Source organism: Haliotis rufescens, unplaced genomic scaffold (assembly GCF_023055435.1).
Source record: "Haliotis rufescens isolate VD_foot unplaced genomic scaffold, xgHalRufe1.0.p SCAF_66, whole genome shotgun sequence".
NCBI lineage: Eukaryota > Metazoa > Mollusca > Gastropoda > Lepetellida > Haliotidae > Haliotis > Haliotis rufescens.
In genome coordinates, this window is record NW_025964357.1 from 951,158 (window position 1) to 974,845 (window position 23,688).

The window sequence follows — 23,688 nt, forward strand, 5'->3', positions numbered from 1 at the left end:
GATTATTGTGTGGCACAAATCTAACTGTTGAATGCAAATGACCAAAACTAAACAAATATCTGTAATTTTCGGATTGAACTGAAAGAATCGCGTCGTCAATTTCGTATTTAAGTATCGTTACTGTTACATTAACTGAAACTGATGTTCTGCTGCTGTTCTGCCGTTAAAATATACATCACAATACACTTTGACCACAAATGCATAAATGTGCCACATGTACACATGACCATGTGCTTTGCTATTTATAGCGCAATCGTAAATAAGCTCCTACCACTGTGATCGATGCAGATGCCAAACACGATCGATTCGATTTTTAAGGATAAAACTACAGAAAATTTATTAACTTATATCTTGATATGGGGCCATTTGTTGTATCCATGGTTTGTCATACAAGTTGATACGAAGTTTGACGGTCAATGGTGATCTGGTTCCCGTATGGTTTTCAAAAAACGTCTCCCGACACTCGGTTGTGTTTACATTGTCAGTCATTGTTCGAAACTGAAACACCGCCACCTTGCGGGCTATTTATAGTCAGGGTGGGGCTTTAAGTGCTCTATGTCCCAATCAATGACAAATTTGTGAAACTCCTCCCAGTAGAACTGAGGTCCGTTATCACTGACCAGCTGGTCCGGAATCCCATATCTGGCAAAGTGTGCCTTTAGCTTCTTGATAACTGTAGTAGACTTGGTGTCTGACAGGTAGTCCACTTCCCAGAAGTTACTGTAGTAATCCACGGTTATCAGATAGTCCTTATCATTAAGTGTGAACAAATCTGATGCCACTTTTTGCCATGGTCGTTCTGGTACTTCAGTGGTCTGTAGTGTCTCCTTCTGCTGGTCTGCCTGGTATTTTCAGCACAACTCGCAAGTACTGATGTACTGTTTAATGTCGTCAGGCATGTGAGGCCAATACAAACTCTCTCTTGCGCGCCGTAAACAACCTTTGATCCCTAGGTGAGAAGTATGGATCCTGGTTTTCATTGTAGTTCTCAGGTTGTGAGGTATGACCAGCCTTTCTCCTCTGAATATGAGACCATTTTGTACTGTGATCTCGTCTCTACTGTTGGAGTATGGGTATAACTCCATCGGCAAAGAGTTTCTGTCCTCTTGCCACCCACTTAACACGACTTGTTTGAGTTTCTGCAGAGTTTCGTCCTTTTCAGTCACTTCTCTGATCTGCTTGATCCTGTCATCAGTTATCGGCAAAAACTTTGCCATGTTCACCTGACTGAAAGGCTCTTCAATCTTTGGCTCTGTGCTTGGCAAATATGCTCTTGACAATGTGTCTGCCAAAACAACATCTGCACCTTTCTTGTACTTGATAGTGGCGTCATACTGTTGCATAGCCAGAATCATAGACTGTAGTCGTCTAGGAGCACAGTTTAAGGGTTTGCTGGTTATTGCTTCTGGTGGTTTATGATCATTTTCCACTGTAACTTTCCGACCAAATGTGTATGTGTGGAACTTTTGAAGTCCGAAAACAACAGACAGCATTTCCTTTTCAATCTGTTCATATCTGGACTCAGCTGGTGTTAGGGAACGGCTAGCGTAGGCATTGGCTTGTCTTGTTGTAACAGCACAGCACCGAATCCAGTGGAACTTGCATCACACTGCAGTGTCAGTTCTTCAGCTTCATTGTAGTATGCCAATACTGGACCTTCCGTAACCAGTTTTTTCACTTCAGTGAAGGCTTTCTCGTGTGCCTCCATCCATGTCCTGTCCACGTCAATATGTGTTAATTGTCGAAGTGGTTGCATTACACCTGACAGACGAGGTAAATATCTCGCAAGGTAGTTGACGAACCCTGAGAAGTGTTGAATGTCCTCAACATTCTGTGGTGCTGGCATTTCCAACACAGCCTTTATTTTCTGTGGGTCACAGTTATGTCACTGATCAGTGATGATGTGACCAAGAAAGGTAACCTCTTTTCTGCACAACTTAAGTTTCTCCTTCTTCAACTTGATACCAAGTTTCTGACAATGCTGCATAAGGCATTCCAGATTCTTGTCATGGTCAACCTGCGCTGTCATCTTGTCATACCCTGAACCATAGATCAGGATGTCATCCACAATACATCTGACACTTGGTAGTCCTTCCAAAGCTTGGTTTAAGCGTTTCTGGAAGATTTCAGGGGATACACTAAGCCTGAATGGTAGTCTTGTCCATCTGTACCGACCAAACAGAGTTCCAAAAGTACACAGCAAACTGGATTCGAGATCAAGTTCAAGATGCCAAAATCCAGCAGACAAGTCACATGTACTGAAGACCTTCGCATTTGTCAGATCAGGCAACACTTCCTCGATCGTAGGCAGCTGATAATGCTTACGACGAAGTGCCTCATTTAAGCGCTTGGGGTCAATACAAATTCTAATTCCCCCTGATTTCTTGGGTGCTATCACTAACGAGCTAACCCAATCTGTTGGTTCATCCACAGGTACGAAGACACCTAGTTTCATAAGACGATTAAGTTCTTGTCTCAATTCCTCTCTCTGTGAGATAGGCACTCTGTTCTGATGTGAGACGCTTTGGGTTATTTCAGGATTCACCTGCAGGTGAACTTTGCCAGGCAAGGTCCCAAGTTCCCCTTCAATATTTTCAGAGTAAGTCTTAATGATAGTCTCAGAATTCCTCTCTTTGACTAATGTTGGTCCTGGCTGTGAAACTGAAAAAACAGAAACAAAGTTGTCCACATTCACTGTTAGCAGTCCCATCTGCTGCACTGCTTTGGAGCCCAACAAAGGTACAAGATGATTTGTGTCATAGGACACAATAACAAATTCTACACTGTAAGCCTTCTTGTTTTGAGGGTTTTGAATCAGCAGTCTTGTTACACCATCAGGGTGTACCAGTGAACCATTCCACATACGAAGCATTTTCGAAGTGTGTGTGACATCAGTATCAGCATTAAGTAATCTCCGTGGTAAAATGTTTACTGACACTCCACAATCCAACTGGAATTATGTCTCCCCCAGAAGACAGCGTCGGCGTCGGCGTTCCCACCGTTTCCGGACTATAACTCAGAAACCATTTAATATTTTTTCGCGAAACTTTGTATACACATTAACCCAGCACTGAAGTGGTGCCTTTTCCTATTTAGAGATTTTTGATATTTTTATTTTTTCTCGTTTCCATGGAGATAACTTGAACATAGACTCTGAATGGGGGTAAGCTTGGTTTCCGGACCATAACTCGGAAACCGTTTAATATTTTTTCGCGAAACTTTGTATACACATTAACCAAGCACTGAAGTGGTGCCTTTTGCTATTTAGAGATTTTTTGACATTTTTATTTTTTCTCGTTTCCATGGAGATAAGTTGAACATAGGCTCTGAATGGGGGTAAGCTTTGTTTCCTGACCATAACTCAGAAACCATTTAATATTTTTTCGCGAAACTTTGTATACACATTAACCCAGCACTGAAGTGGTGCCTTTTGCTATTTAGAGATTTTTGACATTTTTATTTTTTCTCGTTTCCATGGAGATAACTTCAACATAGACTCTGAATGGGGGTAAGCTTGGTTTCCGGACCATAACTCAGAAACCGTTTAATATTTTTTCGCAAAACTTTGTATACACATTAACCCAGCACTGAAGTGGTGCCTTTTGCTATTACAGTTTCCATGACATCACATATGTCATTGTGTAGAAGACCTGCAGAGTCAGATACACGGGCAATTACATCACAGAGACTTTCCTTTGTGCCATATACCATTGCTACATCATTTCTGATATGTTGGGGATATTAATATATTTGTGTCCAAACTCTATTAGTACTTTAAGTACATTTTCTACAAATACTTCAGTAACAAGAAAACTGTGCTACTTAGATGACTACACTGTCAGGTGGGTAAATGATTGAGGGATTAGTGGTGTTGATTAGACGCTGAAGTTGTGCCCATTAGTTGTTTGAAATTTCTAGGAGTTCTATTTTTGTCTCTGTTATTTAGTAATGGAGGGTGGGAATGAAGAGATGGGGTTTAACGTGAAGTAAACGAATGAATTGGGGTTAGGGGAGTTGGGGGAGACATATGTTTTTACGAGTAAAAACACTTTCTAGTTTTACATTGGTATCATGCTCCACAATCATCTGAGCGAAAATATCTGAGCCTGCTTTCTTTCCAACCTGGTTGCAAACTTCAACATCCGGATCCAATGACACACTGCTGATCACCTCAAGACAATCATCTTCCTCTGCTCCACTGTCTTCATCATCTGAGACAGAGTGAATCTTGCTAGCTTTGTTGTAACCATGTCGACAACATTGTTGATAATGATTCCTTCCCTTACACAGGGTACATGTCTTTCCCCAGGCTGGACATTTCCGTCTGTCCATAATGTGTTTGTATCCACAAAACTTGCATAGCTGTAAAAATCCTGCCTTCTGTGACATGCTTGGCCCTTGTACAGGTTGAGATTTACCATTCCTCTCTCTGTATTTATGAGACTTGTTTCCTGCTGAATGTCTGCTGACACGGTGTACATCTTCAGAATTCATGGCTTTAATTCTTACATTGGTTGCTTCAGCACTTCTGCATTTTGCAATGCAAGATTTCAGTGACAGTTTAGTTTCCTGTAAAAGCCTTTTCCTGGTGTTGGGGTCTTTGAACCCTGTCACTATTCTGTCCCTTAATAGTGATTCACGTAGACATTCACAAAAGTTACAGCTCTTTGAGAGTGTGCGAATAGCTGTGAGATATTCCTCAAAACTTTCTCCATCTGACTGTACATGATTGTTCAAAATGTATCGTTCATACGTCTCATTAGTTTCTCCAATTGTGTGTTAATCAAATTTGGCCATAATAGTAGTCACATCCCTGTGTTCTTCCAGCAAGAATTCCATTGCATTGTAGACTTCTAGTGCATCAGTTCCTATAGAATGCAATAAAGCAGCAGCTTGATAATTCATTGGGTTATCTTCTAGTTGTGAGACAATCACAAAGTTCTGCCACGCCTGTTTCCATGTTCTCCAATTATCTGCCAAATCACCCGACATTTTCAGCGGCAGTGGAGGTGTCAAATTCGGCAACGGCATTCTCCTACCATGCGGTATCTGCACGCCCACGTGGTCGTCATGTCCGCCCAGTTCACGTTCTTCCTGACCATCAGTTAGGAAATCGAATGTGAAATTCCTGTGAAATGTTCATTCATTCACCAAAATGCACAATTAATCCAGAATAATCAAAGTCCTGTAGTCGCAAAGCACGTGCGATTCTGCCGAGGTCCGAGAAATACTCACTCGCTTGGTGAACTGTCCCCTCCGTGTAGGCACCCAGCACTACTGACAGTGTCAATTCTAGCAGTAAACATCAACATCAAGTTAATTCCGCACCGCTGCTACCATGTTTCAATATCCCGTGTTATCCAAACACTAATTACAGAAAAACAAGAAGCAGGTCTGACTTGACACATTTACTCTCGGAGGCAGACTGGAGTGTGTTTACCTATACAGTAGACAGGTGTATGCCCTAGTTAGCTTGGTGTTCTTATGTAATGAAGAGGTATCTAATGTAATGAAGAGGTACATCAGTATATAAGACCAGAGTTATCCATCTCCTATAGAGGGATCACATGTCTTTTCACGATATAGACCTTGAACAGTGGACCAGCTCCATAAGCATTGTATCAAATAACCAAACTTCATGAAACCTAAAATCTATACTGTACTTGTGAAATAAGTAGCAATGTTATCTAAAATGTAACCTCAGCCATGTAAGTAACTCAAGCCAACATATCTAAACATGTAATATGTTGTGTTAACATTATTATTATTATTTTTTTAATTTATCCTGCATTACTCCTTAATGCATTCACAGCTTGCTTTTGACAGAAATGAAGATATGATTTCCTATTCAATGAGCAGGAACCCTAATCACCAGCTGTCGTGTCAACCCAGAGGTGGTGACGTCACGGAACTTCCATATTTCTCTTGGTCACTTGATAGATAACATCTTCTGCTAAATTGGTCCTCAGTCTTTTGCTGTTTCCTGTGGTCTTCAACTTGCTTTCAACCTAGCCCCTTCCCCCTGTGAACAGGTGGTGTTTGGTTTGACATTATTTATATGCAGTAATATTTATTATTAGCAATTGAAGGTGATATTTGTCAGTCTTTCATGCATTGTCCTGTGCCATTTTGAATTGCAAATGTGTCACGGTCTTTCGCGACTTTCGTATTGTATTTCATTGTCAGCTAGGTGTTAGATTTGTGTATGTACACCTTTAGCCATCTATTGACGTTTATAATGCAAAACACATATTATAATACGCTCTATATCCATTATTTTGAATTTATACTTTGTTTGTTCTCCATAATTGGGTTTCGTATTCATTGCAACTTCACCGTAAATTGGTTCATGTTATACAAGTTACTTGCACAAGTTACTTTCTCAGTTGTTATACTCTAATACAATTCCTATATCATAACATAAATCCATTATTTTGAATTCAGCTTTGTTCTCTATAATTGGATAATCAATCTATTTACAACTTCAACTTAAATTGGTTTCCAATTTATTATCTTTATTAGATTTGATTACCACTGCAAATAGTACAACGAGCATTGTGCTATTTGCAGTGGTAAAAAAATCTATTAAACATCTGTACCCACGGTGTTTAAATCGTACAGGGTACTAATTTTGTATGTCGTGTCTAACAGCGTAATTTTTGTTCACCACTTTCCCCCTCAGGATTTGACAGGTATGAGCAGGTATTCTCCATGCACCAGGCTCAGCTATCTCTGCGGAGGATGTCGGATTCTCAGGAGTCTACATTGCAGACCTCCCCAGTGATTACCACCCGACCTACCACTTAAACGGGTTGGGCGCTATCCACGCCCACGGGGACCTCTGACATCCTGCTGTTTTTTCACACTACCCAAGTGCAGAGCATTATTGTAGCTTCTACGCCAGCATCTACAGCTCAAGCGCAGCAAACAATGTTGGTAATTTGCCTACCTATGCTATCCCTGCAATACTTGGCAACTCCACCTTAGCTGTGTCCTCGGGCTTCAACTCTACCTGTGCTGACTTCCATCATGACCAGTGGTTAAACTGCGCCTCGGGGTTACCAGCAGCACCACAAGTCCTCTTACAGCCAGCACCCTACATGGACTCTTTTAATCAGGCTATATTTCAAGAGGGGAATCCGTGACCCCTTTTACAGGCACCTGCACCTGCCTACCAGCAGTCTACACTAGTGTCTTCGGCACCTTACATACCACTTGCACCTCAGGTTAATACAGCTACCCTACCATGTACAACGCATCCAGTGCTTGTAGCACCTCAGACGACTGTTTTAGTCCCCTAAATGTCTATGGCTGCACCTGCTGTGGGCTCAGCTCCCCCATCTTCATTGCGGATTATATCACAGGATTCAGTATCTCCCGGCATGTCTTCCAAGGGGAGCGACCTATTCGCCACATGCCAAAACTGCCAGATCTAAACGTGAGTGGTCAATGCGCTAAGCATCCCTTGGGAGGGGTTAAGAGTGTACACTTTTTCACCCCAGTTCTTCTTCCCAAGATAGTGCAAAGGATAAGGGCAACCAGGAGCCTCACCCTGATTTTGATCATGCCGTCGTGGCCGGGGAGAGGGTGGTTCATGGACGTACTAGTACATCCACACAGCAGGCAAGCTCACCCCATGCCAGGCAGGTTTCATCTACATGCCTGGTTCATTTACAAGAGCCCTAGGCAAGAAAGGCCATTCGGCACGAGCAGCTCAGGTCATTGCTTTCACACATAGACCTTTGAGGCCTTTATGATGATAAGTGGCTATCATTTGAGACCTATTGTAAAGAAAAGGCTCAAGACCCCACTAAAGCGATGCCTCATTTCTTGGCTGAGTATCAGCTTCACCTGCGTACAAGATGACACTTGAAGGATAGCACCATTAGCAAGTAATTGGTAGCTTGAAAATCAGTGTTGGCAGTACTGGAAGATCGTATAATGACTAAGATACCAGAACTGCAAGCTCAATTATGCTCCTTTAGGCTTGAGGATAAGAAGACCAAATTTCGTCCCCTTGCGTGGGATCTGAATTTGCTACTTCGATGTTTGCATTGAACTCCATTCGAGCCTCTCCACGTTATATCATTCTTTAAACTCACTAAGGAGACAATAATTCTCTTGGCTCTAGACACGGCGGCAAGAGTGAGCAAGATCCATGTGCTCGACATCACTTGTGTACGCTTGGAGCGTGGTACTCACGGAGCGGTTCACCTCAGGTTCTTCTCAATACCAGCTTTTGTCTGCGGCTCAATATTGAATTATGGAATTGTTTATTCCCTTTTCTCAGATGTCCATGTCCGAAGTCAGCAGTAATACCATTTCTTAATGGTTGCGTGCTCTCATCCTTTAGGCATACGAGATTGCCAATCTCATGCCGCCAAAAGCTAATAACCCCCCATTAGATTCGGGCAGTTGCCTTCATGATGGCTCTTCACAATAATTGTTCAGTTAGAGCTATCATGGAAGGATGTTTTTGGAGGTCAGACTCAGTCTTTGCCAGCCACTGACCTGAGGGACGTGGTTTTAGAAGACATTGAGGGCTTTCGCGTTTTTGGGTTGTGCCCAGCAGGTGACCCACCCTCGTCGCTGTAAATACAATTAATCATGTCCAAAGCCATCCTTACCCAACTCATGGAGTTACATTATGCGCTTGTAAAGGGGGATTTTCCCTGCTTTTACACACATTGTTTGGTAATCCAGTTTTTAGACCCTAGCGCACGCTATTGTCTCTTACTGTTTGTTTACCCGGACGTACTCATACCGTGATACCTTTCCGTGGACACGATTGGCTGATCACTTACTGATCTGTGAAGAAGACGACTTCTGGTTGTGTGAGAGTGTTTATTGAGTACACATCTAAGATATCCCCACCTCCATATCGTCAGATACAGATGCATAAAGGTGAAAGGCTTGATAAGTTAAAAAAAATCTAGTAAAATCTAGATTAAAAAAAATATTTGTATACTTATCCTGTATTACTACGTCAAGGCCCACCCATCACAGACTTGCCTCCCCATGATGACTTCAGACAATTTATGTGCGACTAACAGTAATATGAAAGTTCCATGTTGTCATACCACTTTCGGGATGACATGGCATGGGATGGCATGGGATCCTGCTCATGGAATGGAACAACCTTTTTACTCTCTTCAGCAGGACCAATCACAGCTTCTTTCTGTCAAAATCAAGCAGTAAATGCATTAAGGAGTAATGCAGGATAAGTATACAAATATAAAATATCTAACACTCATTCATATCCAAAAGACACATTCCTTCACAGCCTGTAGTGTATGGCCTCCTCCAGCGGGCTGATGAACATGATGAAGATGACATTGTTTAGTACCACCCACAAATCATTTTACATGTCTGTTATGATGAATAGGATCTGTTATGAAAACTGACATAGGCAGTAATTTTAACTAAAAATCAATCTACCTGTGCAAAATATTTTACTGTAGTGGCCTTACTACGTCATGGGAGAAGGCTTTTGAAAGATTGCTTGCAGACACTGTGTTTGAAAGTGTAGAGAGCTTTGCTGTGTATAAGCTAATTTGTCCTGCATCATCAGTGTCACATCTGAGACATGTACTTACATCCATGTTCTGTTTAAGACCCAAGAGATGGGATGAACACCTCACCAGGCCTCAATTGGACTACAGGGAAATATTTGATGAAGCTGTTGGACAGATCCCAGGTAATGATACTGCTTAAGTGGTTAACTACATCAACATTGAGTTGCACATGAATATTTTTAGCATACCAGGAACGAAGGACCAGGTCAGCTCATGGGATGCTAAAAAATTGAAAAAAATATTCTTCAATTGTGGAAAATGTTTTAGCATCATCCACTAAGAAACTGAAAGAGCTCAAACGGTCAAAAAGAGGTCATTCACTCAAAGAGATAGTTTGTTCAGGGGTTATGTATCTCCTTTTGCTAAAGTTAACTGGTCTATGTTTTGTAAGAATAAACCATTGCGCATAAAGCGATTATCTCCTTTAGCTATATGTAGTATATAACTTTATCACACACTGACCTTGAAATGCTGTACATCGTATCTTATTCAAGCTGTAAGCTGCCACAGGTTTTGAGAGTGAGTGATTATCTCACTTACCCGAAAAGCTCTATAGCACACTACTTTTGCAATGTATCATATGTTCAGGCAGCAAGTGAGAAAAATTCCAGGGAGGAATTACGGGCAAGCATGTAATGCACACTTAATCTTTCTCCCTACACACTGATATTGCAACTTAATTGTTCAACACAATTAAGAATGACTTTGAAAAAACAAAACAAATGTAATACAATGGGTTTGATGAGAACTTTGTATTGGTTGTCTTCATAATCATATGTATGGTGCTTGCTGTGCATAGTTAAGCACAGTATTGTTTTAAGTAATTCATGGTTTGTAATGAATGATTCATGCTGTTTCATGGGATGGTTTACGGTTCTACATGGTTTATTGTTTTTTTTAACTTTAAGCAGAGATTATACACCCGTATATTGTCTTTGCTTCTGGATACATAGGAAATCAATGAGTTGGGTTTTACGCAGCTTTGAATAGTATTCCAGGCCTACATGGTGTGTCAGCTTGATGTGGGAGGCAAGCCGAAAGTGATGCACGAGTATGGTGCTCACAAACCTAGAAACAACCAGGGCAAACTGGGATTCGAACACACTGTCATATGTTTCTGGCATCATAGGTTTCTGCATAGCGAATTGCAGCGCCTTATGCGCCTGGGACAACCGTGCCCGGGTTGGTGTTTTTGTATATCTGCCAGTTTCAATTTTTAAACCCGCCATGGAGTGGAAGGGGGATAAAGGAATGGGTGCTGTCCCTCCGTCCTTCCCTCCATCCATCCTTCCGTCATGTTTTGTTTTCGGAGCAGAACTCAAAAACCATGAGTGATAACCTCACCAAACTTGGCACATACATAGGACTTGTGGAGAACTGGTGCCTTATGATAGTTTTGGATTTTTGAAAAATTCCTTTTTTGAGTTTCACTGGCAACAACTTTGACTTAGACTGAAAATCACCAAACTTGGCACAAATCTTGAAAACTATACAATATTTCTTCACCAAACTTGGCACATAAATAGGTCTAGTGGTAAACTGGTGCCTTTTGATAGTTTGGGATTTAAAAAAAAAATATTGTTTTGAGTTTCCCTGGCAGCGACTTTGCCTTCGACTGAAAATGGCGGTAGTGCTCGCTTCCTGAGCAGATCTTCAAAAATATACTATATTTCTTCACCAAAGCACAAGTTGATGATTGCAACAATATAGAACTTTCAAAAATAGACAGTGTACATGTAAATGATGTGCATTGCAGCAATGGCCTAAAACAGTACATTTGTTCCAGCAGATGTAAATCATGTAGATTATTTGCTGTGAGGGAGAAACAGATAAATTCTAAATATTAATTTTAGCCTCAAAAGCACAATTATTGAATGAATAATCTGCTGTTGTCTTTTGCAGGTTTAACAAGCTGGGAGATAGAAAACTTTCTGCCCAACATTGTGGAGGAAGGTAGGTAACATCAGAGAGATGGTAACATCACAAGCATCCCATCAATGGTGTGTCTCTAAATACTGTTCACAGAATTTTGGATCCAGTTTTTAACATTGACACCACAGCAGCCATTTTGAAAATTACATTTGTGCCTATTACTGAGCAATTATTAATGTGTCATTATGTAGTGTGTGTCTGTCTGTCTGTCTGTCTGTCTGTCTGTCTGTCTGTGTCTGTCTAAGTAGTTCTCACAGAATTCTAATGTGATTTATTTTTGTAATTCAGGTGAGCTGCAGATCATTGTGGTACTATTTCCTATTTTTATGTATCATACTTCCAGCCCTGGTAGGGAAGTTCTATGAGGCAGACTGTTACATTGTCCTGAAGACATTTATTGATGAAACTAACAGCCTAGACTGGCAGATATGGTACTGGATTGGAGAAAAAGCAACGGTAAGGGACTGCTCATTTAATATTCCTGCGCAGGGGGGGATTTTGTAAGAGACGGAATATTTTTTTCAGTTAATGCTTTTAGTTACCAATTATCTTTGTAATATAGAGAGATGTCTAATATAGAGAGATGTCTAATATAGTGAGATGTCTAATATAGAGATATGTCTAATATTTTCTCGGCCATGGTTATTTTGAGGTCATCTTACTTCTTTAAGATTGATGATTTCTCATGTTCATCACTCGCATCAAAGCAAATAGTACAAGAAGCAATAGCAGATGACAATCGTTTGCCTTTTTCATTTTCACTCTTTCAAGATATCAGAGTGACATTTCCTGTGAGGATTTTGCTGCCTATTTTCATCTCGTTGTCTAAGTACATCCATGAACATGTGAAAATACTGAATAATCTTGTGTCTATGAAATGTAAACTTGTAAATGATCGTAACATTCGATGTTCTGCTTGATCCCAATATTGATTAAGAAGTTATTTTGTATTTTTGAGTAAAGAATTGTTTTCATGATCACAGTATATGTTAAAATGGTGGTGTACATGGTATTTTAGGATTGCACTTATTGGTACATAAAATTTACAAATGAGAAAAGACATAAAGTATTGAAACCATTGTCATTTTCTTCTGATTACATTGCAATTCTTTGTGCATGCCACCTTTCTAATCACGTGACCTTGCTTATCTTAATGGGACATGACACACAAGTTAGGCATAATTTTTAATATTTTAATTTGCCGTTAAATATTGGAGGACCACCTTCCATTGATATTGAGCAATCTGCCACAAGAAATTCAAGAAACAGAAAATCTAACAAACTTTAAAAAGACATTCAAAACCTGTCTCTTCAAGAAAGTCTTTGACTAGATCAATCAGGGTCTAAGTGCTTTTAAACAGCTGTTACTTTGAAAATGTGCTATGCAAATTCTTAGTTTAATGTAAGTTATTGTATATCGCCGTCTACAAAGCGACCCCACGTACAAGCCTTCAAAACTGATGCTAATTTATATACCCCATCCATGAAGCAAATTGGAATTAAATACATCACCTGTGCAAACACAATCCCTTCATTTGCAATGAAAATGTGTTTGTCTTACGCAGAAACAATTACATCGTATCCCTTCAGTGAATTCAGGGAAACGAACAGATCATAACAATTAAATTTGGTCAATAATAACGAGGTAATTAATTTTTATAAAAGATGCGAAAAAAGCTCAGTTTGTATGCAATTATCAGTGTTCGACCAACGGGGTATTGGCATGGATTATATATTTTTTCAAAGTTCTTAGAGAAATGAAGCAAACAGTTTAATATCATGTGATCTCAATATTAAAAAAAGTGTGAAACAATTGATTATATATTTAAAATTGAGGGGAATAATTGTGAATCGTTTGTGACTAACACACACCTGGCGAATCATAAGATATCAATGTTCTGTCGATCAAACGACCAAAAACAATTCCAAGACCAAGACGATCCCTAAGGAAAATGTATGCATATATATTTAATAAAACTATTACCTATTTTGTTAAAGTAATATCTTTAGTTTCAGTAATGAAATAAAATGAAATGGATATTCATTAAGTGTTTATTTGAAATTACAGTATTGAATATTGCACTCCAAAGAAATATGTACACATTGCAGTTACATTGACATTCATCTTCTAACGTTTGTCTAAAGTTAAGAAATATGGTATTCAACACTAAATTTGTCAATTTCTTATGTAAATATTGTTCAAACAAACAAATTATCTAAGGTTCATAACTTTTGTGGCTTAGGTCTACATATTTTATGATATTGAACATTGAATATCCATATTGTAATTCATTGCATTAACAAATATTGGAAGATTAGCAAAGTCTATTTCATGATTGATTTTTTAAGTATTCTCCTGATTTTCACAACAAAGAAATTACCAAATATGTACAACAATACATATTTACATATGACATAGATGTGCACAATATTGCTGGTATACCACAATATGAAATACAAATGAATATGTATCACAATACGTTTCGAAAATTCCGGTATATTGCCTTTTTCAAATCATGCATATTATCTTGTTGCAAGATTTTACACTGGTGTCAACTAAAATGGAAATTAAGAAATTAGCAACTTTTTCCTGTGGTTTTAACAGTGAAACCATTTGTAACAATTTCCTGTATATGATGTGTCTATTACACATGCTTTGTGATCATAGCAAAATCCAACAAAATACAAAGTTGTCAAAAACATGCAGAGGGAGTGTTTTTGTTCAGGTTCATAACAAATTTCACACGAAAGAACACATGCAATATATTGCGGTACGTATCACCAAACATGAATTATTATTGCAATAAATATGCAATACAAACTTCAGGCCAATACCCATCACTAATATGACATCACTACTGGTGACTGACTGGAGAAACAGGACTACCTGCTTGTGCTTTCCTAACCATAAAAATATCATTAGACTGGAACTGCTGTCATGAGAGTGGAAATGTGTTCACTCATTATGTCAGCGCGAGGCAAGGTACTTTGATCTGGTATGAGGTTATTGTAGTCATGAGTTTCACCAACTGAAGGTAATGGTGTCACATGGCAAATGTGTGGAGGTATGTAATGATGTCTGGGACCTTCTGGCGGCGAAGGGACTGCTTCTGTCCCGTACTTGCACACACTTTTGTAGTTGTAATTAGTGTGTTGTGTTGCAGTTGGACAAGAAAGCCTGTGCTGCCATTCATGCTGTGAACCTGAGGAATCTGCTTGGTGCCAACTGTCGCACAATACGTGTTGAAATGAATGATGAAGATGACGACTTCTTTGATCTGTTTGAAAATGGTATTGCCTACATCGAGGGTGGCCGAACAGCTAGTGGTTTCTTTACAGTAGAAGACACTGTAAGTCTCCTTTTTATTTTAATGAATATATAACAGAGATTTTTTTATATGATTCTTCCCAGCACAAACATGCAACCTTCCATCATCTGTCAGCTCTAAAACATGCAAAATAATTCTTTGCTCAATTCTGCACATAATGCACCTTTGAGGAAATGCAACATATTTAATAAGTTGGACCAAGACACGGGCATTGTGTGGGTTCATCTCTGCTTGGTGGTAATTTTGTGAAATAAAGTTAACATGTATAGAGTTTTTCAAATTGGACAAGATGGTACTCACATGACCACAGGAATTCCCCAGAATGAAATGTTACTCATAGGAATTCCCAAGAATGAAATATCAACAATAGGAATTCCCCAGAATGAAATGTTACTCATAGGAATTCCCCAGAATGAAATGTTAACAATAGGAATTCCCCACATCTTTATGTTTACTGAACTACAGCCTCTACTTGTCCTGCTGTCTTTATGTTTACTGAACAACAGCCAGTACTTGTCCTGCTATCTTTATGTTTACTGAACTACAGCCTCTACTTGTCCTGCTATCTTTATGTTTACTGAACAACAGCCAGTAATTGTCCTGCTATCTTTATGTTTACTGAACAACAGCCAGTACCTGTCCTGCTATCTTTATGTTTACTGAACTACAGCCAGTACCTGTCCTGCTATCTTTATGTTTACTGAACTACAGCCAGTACTTGTCCTGCTATCTTTATGTTTACTGAACTACAGCCTCTACTTGTCCTGCTATCTTTATGTTTACTGAACTACAGCCACTACTTGTCCTGCTATCTTTATGTTCACTGAACAACAGCCACTACTTGTCCTGCTATCTTTATGTTTACTGAACTACAGCCAGTACTTGTCCTGCTATCTTTATGTTTACTGAACTACAGCCACTACTTGTCCTGCTATCTTTATGTTTACTGAACTACAGCCACTACTTGTCCTGCTATCTTTATGTTTACTGAACAACAGCCAGTACTTGTCCTGCTATCTTTATGTTTACTGAACTACAGCCACTACTTGTCCTGCTATCTTTATGTTTACTGAACAACAGCCACTACTTGTCCTGCTATGTTTATGTTTACTGAACTACAGCCACTACTTGTCCTGCTATCTTTTTGTTTACTGAACAACAGCCACTACTTGTCCTGCTATCTTTATGTTTACTGAACTACAGCCAGTACTTGTCCTGCTATCTTTATGTTTACTGAACTACAGCCACTACTTGTCCTGCTATCTTTATGTTTACTAAACTCCAGCCTCTACTTGTCCTGCTATCTTTATGTTTACTGAACTACAGCCACTACTTGTCCTGCTAGCTTTATGTTTACTGAACTACAGCCACTACTTGTCCTGCTATCTTTATGTTTACTGAACTCCAGCCTCTACTTGTCCTGCTATCTTTATGTTTACTGAACTACAGCCACTACTTGTCCTGCTATGTTTATGTTTACTGAACTACAGCCAGTACCTGTCCTGCTATCTTTATGTTTACTGAACTACAGCCACTACTTGTCCTGCTATCTTTATGTTTACTGAACTCCAGCCTCTACTTGTCCTGCTATCTTTATGTTTACTGAACAACAGCCTCTACTTGTCCTGGGGCGGTCGGGTAGCCTAGTGGTTCAAGCGTTCGCTCGTCACGCCGAAGACCCGGGTTCGATTCCCCACATTGGTACAATGTGTGAAGCCCATTTCTTGTGTCCCCTGCCGTGATATTGCTGGAATATTGCTAAAAGCGGCGTAAAACCATACTCACTCACTCTACTTGTCCTGCTATCTTTATGTTTACTGAACTACAGCCAGTACCTGTCCTGCTTTCCTTATGTTTACTGAACTACAGCCAGTACCTGTCCTGCTATCTTTATGTTTACTGAACTACAGCCACTACTCGTCCTGCTATCTTTATGTTTACTGAACAACAGCCAGTACCTGTCCTGCTATCTTTATGTTTACTGAACAACAGCCAGTACTTGTCCTGCTATCTTTATGTTAACTGAACAACAGCAAGTACCTGTCCTGCTATCTTTATGTTAACTGAACAACAGCCAGTACCTGTCCTGCTATCTTTATGTTTACTGAACTACAGCCAGTACTTGTCCTGCTATCTTTATGTTTACTGAACAACAGCCAGTACTTGTCCTGCTATCTTTATGTTTACTGAACTACAGCCAGTACTTGTCCTGCTATCTTTACGTTTACTGAACTACAGCCTCTACTTGTCCTGCTATCTTTATGTTTACTGAACTACAGCCACTACTTGTCCTGCTATCTTTATGTTTACTGAACTCCAGCCTCTACTTGTCCTGCTATCTTTATGTTTACTGAACTACAGCCAGTACCTGTCCTGCTATCTTTATGTTTACTGAACTACAGCCTCTACTTGTCCTGCTATCTTTATGTTTACTGAACTACAGCCACTACTTGTCCTGCTATCTTTAGGTTTACTGAACTCCAGCCTCTACTTGTCCTGCTATCTTTATGTTTACTGAACAACAGCCTCTACTTGTCCTTGGGCGGTCGGGTAGCCTAGTGGTTCAAGCGTTCGCTCGTCACGCCGAAGACCCGGGTTCGATTCCCCACATGGGTACAATGTGTGAAGCCCATTTCTGGTGTCCCCTGCCGTGATATTGCTGGAATATTGCTAAAAGCGGCGTAAAACCATACTCACTCACTCTACTTGTCCTGCTATCTTTATGTTTACTGAACTACAGCCACTACTTGTCCTGCTATCTTTATGTTTACTGAACAACAGCCACTACCTGTCCTGCTATCTTTATGTTTACTGAACTACAGCCAGTACCTGTCCTGCTATCTTTATGTTTACTGAACTACAGCCACTACTCGTCCTGCTATCTTTATGTTTACTGAACAACAGCCAGTACTTGTCCTGCTATCTTTATGTTTACTGAACTACAGCCACTACTTGTCCTGCTATCTTTATGTTTGCTGAACTACAGCCACTACTTGTCCTGCTAGCTTTATGTTTACTGAACTACAGCCACTACTTGTCCTGCTATCTTTATGTTTACTGAACTCCAGCCTCTACTTGTCCTGCTATCTTTATGTTTACTGAACTACAGCCACTACTTGTCCTGCTATGTTTATGTTTACTGAACTACAGCCTCTACTTGTCCTGCTATCTTTATGTTTACTGAACAACAGCCTCTACTTGTCCTGCTATCTTTATGTTTACTGAACAACAGCCAGTACTTGTCCTGCTATCTTTATGTTAACTGAACAACAGCCTGTACTTGTCCTGCTATCTTTATGTTAACTGAACAACAGCCAGTACCTGTACTGCTGTCTTTATGTTAACTGAACAACAGCCAGTACCTGTCCTGCTATCTTTATGTTTACTGAACTACAGCCAGTACTTGTCCTGCTATCTTTATGTTTACTGAACAACAGCCAGTACTTGTCCTGCTATCTTTATGTTTACTGAACTACAGCCACTACTTGTCCTGCTATCTTTATGTTTACTGAACTACAGCCACTATTTGTCCTGCTATGTTTATGTTTACTGAACTACAGCCAATACCTGTCCTGCTATCTTTATGTTTACTGAACTCCAGCCAGTACCTGTCCTGCTATCTTTATGTTTACTGAACTACAGCCAGTACTTGTCCTGCTATCTTTATGTTTACTGAACTACAGCCAGTACTTGTCCTGCTATCTTTATGTTTACTGAACAACAGCCACTACTTGTCCTGCTATCTTTATGTTTACTGAACAACAGCCACTACCTGTCCTGCTATCTTTATGTTTACTGAACTACAGCCAGTACTTGTCCTGCTATCTTTATGTTTACTGAACAACAGCCAGTACTTGTCCTGCTATCTTTATGTTTACTGAACTTCAGCCAGTACTTGTCCTGCTATCTTTATGTTTACTGAACTACAGCCAGTACTTGTCCTGCTATCTTTATGTTTACTGAACAACAGCCAGTACTTGTCCTGCTATCTTTATGTTTACTGAACAACAGCCAGTACTTGTCCTGCTATCTTTATGTTTACTGAACAACAGCCAGTACTTGTCCTGCTATCTTTATGTTTACTGAACTACAGCCAGTACTTGTCCTGCTATCTTTATGTTTACTGAACTCCAGCCAGTACTTGTCCTGCTATCTTTATGTTTACTGAACTACAGCCAGTACCTGTCCTGCTATCTTTATGTTTACTGAACTACAGCCAGTACTTGTCCTGCTATCTTTATGTTTACTGAACTACAGCCAGTACTTGTCCTGCTATCTTTATGTTTACTGAACTACAGCCAGTACTTGTCCTGCTATCTTTATGTTTACTGAACTACAGCCAGTACCTGTCCTGCTATCTTTATGTTTACTGAACTACAGCCAGTACTTGTCCTGCTAGCTTTATGTTTACTGAACTACAGCCAGTACCTGTCCTGCTATCTTTATGTTTACTGAACTACAGCCAGTACTTGTCCTGCTAGCTTTATGTTTACTGAACAACAGCCACTACTTGTCCTGCTATCTTTATGTTAACTGAACAACAGCCAGTACCTGTCCTGCTATCTTTATGTTAACTGAACAACAGCCAGTACCTGTCCTGCTATCTTTATGTTAACTGAACAACAGCCAGTACTTGTCCTGCTATCTTTATGTTTACTGAACAACAGCCACTACTTGTCCTGCTATCTTTATGTTTACTGAACTCCAGCCTCTACTTGTCCTGCTATCTTTATGTTTACTGAACTACAGCCAGTACCTGTCCTGCTATCTTTATGTTTACTGAACTACAGCCACTACTTGTCCTGCTATCTTTATGTTTACTGAACTACAGCCACTACTTGTCCTGCTAGCTTTATGTTTACTGAACTACAGCCACTACTTGTCCTGCTATCTTTATGTTTACTGAACTCCAGCCTCTACTTGTCCTGCTATCTTTATGTTTACTGAACTACAGCCACTACTTGTCCTGCTATGTTTATGTTTACTGAACTCAAGCCTCTACTTGTCCTGCTATCTTTATGTTTACTGAACAACAGCCAGTACTTGTCCTGCTATCTTTATGTTTACTGAACTACAGCCAGTACTTGTCCTGCTATCTTTATGTTTACTGAACTACAGCCACTACTTGTCTTGCTATCTTTAGGGCGGTCGGGTAGCCTAGTGGTTAAAGCGTTCGCTCGTCACGCCGAGGACCCGGGTTCGATTCCCGACATGGGTACAATGTGTGAAGCCCATTTCTGGTGTCCCCCGCCGTGATATTGCTGGAATATTGCTAAAAGCGGCGTAAAACCATACTCACTCACTCACTTGCTATCTTTATGTTTACTGAACTACAGCCACTACTTGTCCTGCTATCTTTATGTTTACTGAACTACAGCCACTACTTGTCTTGCTATCTTTATGTTTACTGAACTACAGCCAGTACCTGTCCTGCTATCTTGATGTTTACTGAACTACAGCCACTACTTGTCCTGCTATCTTTATGTTTACTGAACTACAGCCACTACTTGTCCTGCTATCTTTATGTTTACTGAACTACAACCACTACTTGTCCTGCTATCTTTATGTTTACTGAACAACAGCCAGTACCTGTCCTGCTATCTTTATGTTTACTGAACTCCAGCCTCTACTTGTCCTGCTATCTTTATGTTTACTGAACTACAGCCAGTACTTGTCCTGCTATCTTTATGTTTACTGAACTACAGCCTCTACTTGTCCTGCTATCTTTATGTTTACTGAACTACAGCCTCTACTTGTCCTGCTATCTTTATGTTTACTGAACTACAGCCTCTACTTGTCCTGCTATCTTTATGTTTACTGAACTACAGCCTCTACTTGTCCTGCTATCTTTATGTTTACTGAACTACAGCCTCTACTTGTCCTGCTATCTTTATGTTTACTGAACTACAGCCAGTACTTGTCCTGCTATCTTTATGTTTACTGAACAACAGCCAGTACTTGTTGAGTGATTTGTTTTTTACTTGTATTGCAGGAGTATGAGACGAAGTTGTACAAAGCCACAGGGACACAGTCTGTTCACATGGAGAGGGTGAAAAAACATAATACATATCAACAGTCTGTGTTTGTGGAAGACTTGATTTGAGTGATAATGCCAATATGTTGGCAAAGCGATATCCATTTATCAGCTCACCTGACTGATAATCAAGTGAGCTTATGTAATGGCCTGCTTGTCCATCATCAGCAGCTGTAATCCAACTTCCCTCAGAGGACCGGATGAATAAAACTTGGCATACTTGGTTCTACTTACAATATCACCCAAAGAGATTTGAAAATGTTTTTTTCAATATGTCCAAAATGGAAGCCATGTTATTTTCAAAATAGCCATTATGTGGCCATTTTTTTCAAAATGTTTCTAGTTTGCGTTGCTCTAAGGGGTTTTCCAATATTTTACATTTAACCTTGATATTTACATGCCCTTAAATCATCCCAAAAAGTGTTTCTGGTTCTATAAACATCTTCTCTGCAACTACTGGACTGAAACTTTTTGTTGTGGAAATTTTACCAAAAGACTAATTTATTAGAAAATCATTTTCAAGAAATCACCCAACTTTGAAAGATGAAACTTTGTTTAATTGATGATGGTGTGAGTAGATTCTAGTTTGTTCAAGTCATCATGATTGGAATTCAACTATGGTGCAGTAGAAGCTGTGAGAATTACTTGCCCACCTCTCTCAGAATCGATTGCATGAAGTGTGCTAATACTCAGCATAGATGGTTGTTATCATAATAATGTCCTATAGCTGGAATATGACTAGGTACAGCTTTAAACAACAAACAAACAAATGTTCCCATAATATAGTTTAAGTGAAGTCATCAACGGTAAAAAAACAATTCTTTTTTTTTTTAACCAAGTCCTGAACAGTCTTTTCTTATATTATGGGTCTGACAAATTGATTTTCCTTATTTCTGAAAAAGCCAGCAACACTAAAATATAGGTCAATTTCTCCAAGCTCCTTCCCAATGCCTGACACCTTCTTTTCACTCTCAGTAACATCACTGCCGTCAGTGTGGAAGCGGCCATTACAAGAATCTTGAAATTTGCCTTCTAACCCCAAATGTAGTCACTTTAAAATTTTGTTTTGGGAATTCCTCCATATTGAATTTTGAAAAGGTTTAGCACTAATTTCCCAGTTGAATTTTCTTTTTTGTTTGTTTAATCAGATTGGTTCGAGATTTGAAGACTAACGGAAAATCACCTAACTTCCCCGTTACCTTTATACGAATTACATGATATTTGAAATGAAATAATAATTCGAATTGACAAACAAAGAAAATAATTGGTGTAAGAATATTTGGTGTCACGGTAGTCATCACTTATTTGTAAACATAACGGTCAGTCGGTTGCGACTCCACACACTCCAAGCATGATTGTGGTCACCTTTCACAGTGGGCAGCTTTGACTTGTAGCAACAATAGTATAGAGAGCTCAATAAAAGGGGTTTCACTGTGAGGAGCTTGCAATTTCTCAATGGAAGGGAAGCAACTCTGCTGTGATTGTCACTTGCCGAAATATGAATAAATTTATTGGACGACTGCTGCATCGTTGACAATCAAATCAATTCTTGCTGATTACTGTTGTGTGCACATTTGTGCTGAAATTAATGGTGAAAAGTCAATACCTGTTCTGGTTTGTTAATTTTATAGTTTTTATCAAGAAAACTATGTTGATTGTATAACAAGGTGAGATACAGTGCTGTTGCACTATATATTTTGATGCATATATGTGATAATCAGAGAGGGCCTGCTGTCAACATGGCTGCTTTTAAAACTGCTCCAGTTCCTTTACTTATAGATAAACTTGAACAGTACATTTGACCATAAAGTTAAGATCGTTATGCTTATATCTTATGCTTATATCTTATGCTTATGCTTCATCCAAACAATTTCCTTGCTGCCATGTTTAACATAGGCAAACTAACCCTCCCCTGACTTGAGCCAAGTTGTTGATACCTGTGTAAGCTGACCCTCCCCTGACTTGAGCCAAGTTGTTGATACTTGTGTAAGCTAACCCTCCCCTGACTTGAGCCAAGTTGTTGATACCTGTGTAAGCTAACCCTCCCCTGACTTGAGCCAAGTTGTTGATACTTGTGTAAGCTAACCTTCCCCTGACTTGAGCCAAGTTGTTGATACTTGTGTAAGCTAACCCTCCCCTGACTTGAGCCAAGTGGTTGATACTTGTGTTTGCTCTGTGCAGTGCCCTGCCAATGTAAGCAGCCTGGACTATCGCCATGTCTTCCTGCTGGACACTGGACTTAAGCTGTTTGTGTGGGTGGGCAAAACTTCCAAAGGTGTGACAAAAACAAAAACCAGGTAATGCCCTATCCAGACTGGGATAAAAACACAATGTTTGTTTACATTTCACTTGCACTTCTAAATACACATCAGGCAAGTACTCAAATGGAGCACTGTTATTCAGGAAATGTGTTCATAAATAAATAGACTTCCATATATTGCAACGAACCACTTCTCAAACAGTAAAGAATGTAAAACCTCGATTCAGCAACACACAGCTGATCGTCCCCTCACATCCAAAAATCCAGGTACTTATCACACTTTTGTCAAAGGAGTGTTTTCAGTTAGAGTTTCAAAGGAGAGCTGTCCCACTGCTGAGATCATTGTATGCTAAAATCAAAATTTAGAATTGGTCTGGACCAACAAAGTTCACACTTGACAAAACTGTGTAGAGATACCATAATATGTTACATTTAGGCTACACTTATTGCACTAACTGTGGCCATTGTTGGCAATGTTGGAATATCGTCCCAAAACTGTGATCAGCAAAACTGCTTTACCAAATGTGCTGAGCCTATACTGAGCCTGCTGAATTTTCG

General features: G+C 39.7%; 1 protein-coding gene across 4 annotated transcripts in view; it reads left to right on the forward strand.

The window, feature by feature from the left end:
• Positions 1–23,688, forward strand: part of LOC124118962 (protein flightless-1 homolog) — a 141,486-nt gene that overhangs the window by 65,795 nt on the left and 52,003 nt on the right. For all 4 annotated transcript variants that reach the window (XM_046481300.2, XM_046481301.2, XM_046481302.2 and 1 more), the window contains 6 exons: positions 9,615–9,697; positions 11,478–11,528; positions 11,851–11,963; positions 14,672–14,857; positions 20,829–20,885; positions 23,052–23,167. In XM_046481300.2, coding sequence (XP_046337256.1) covers positions 9,615–9,697; positions 11,478–11,528; positions 11,851–11,963; positions 14,672–14,857; positions 20,829–20,885; positions 23,052–23,167 — 606 coding nt within the window. The remainder of the gene's footprint in view (positions 1–9,614; positions 9,698–11,477; positions 11,529–11,850; positions 11,964–14,671; positions 14,858–20,828; positions 20,886–23,051; positions 23,168–23,688) is intronic.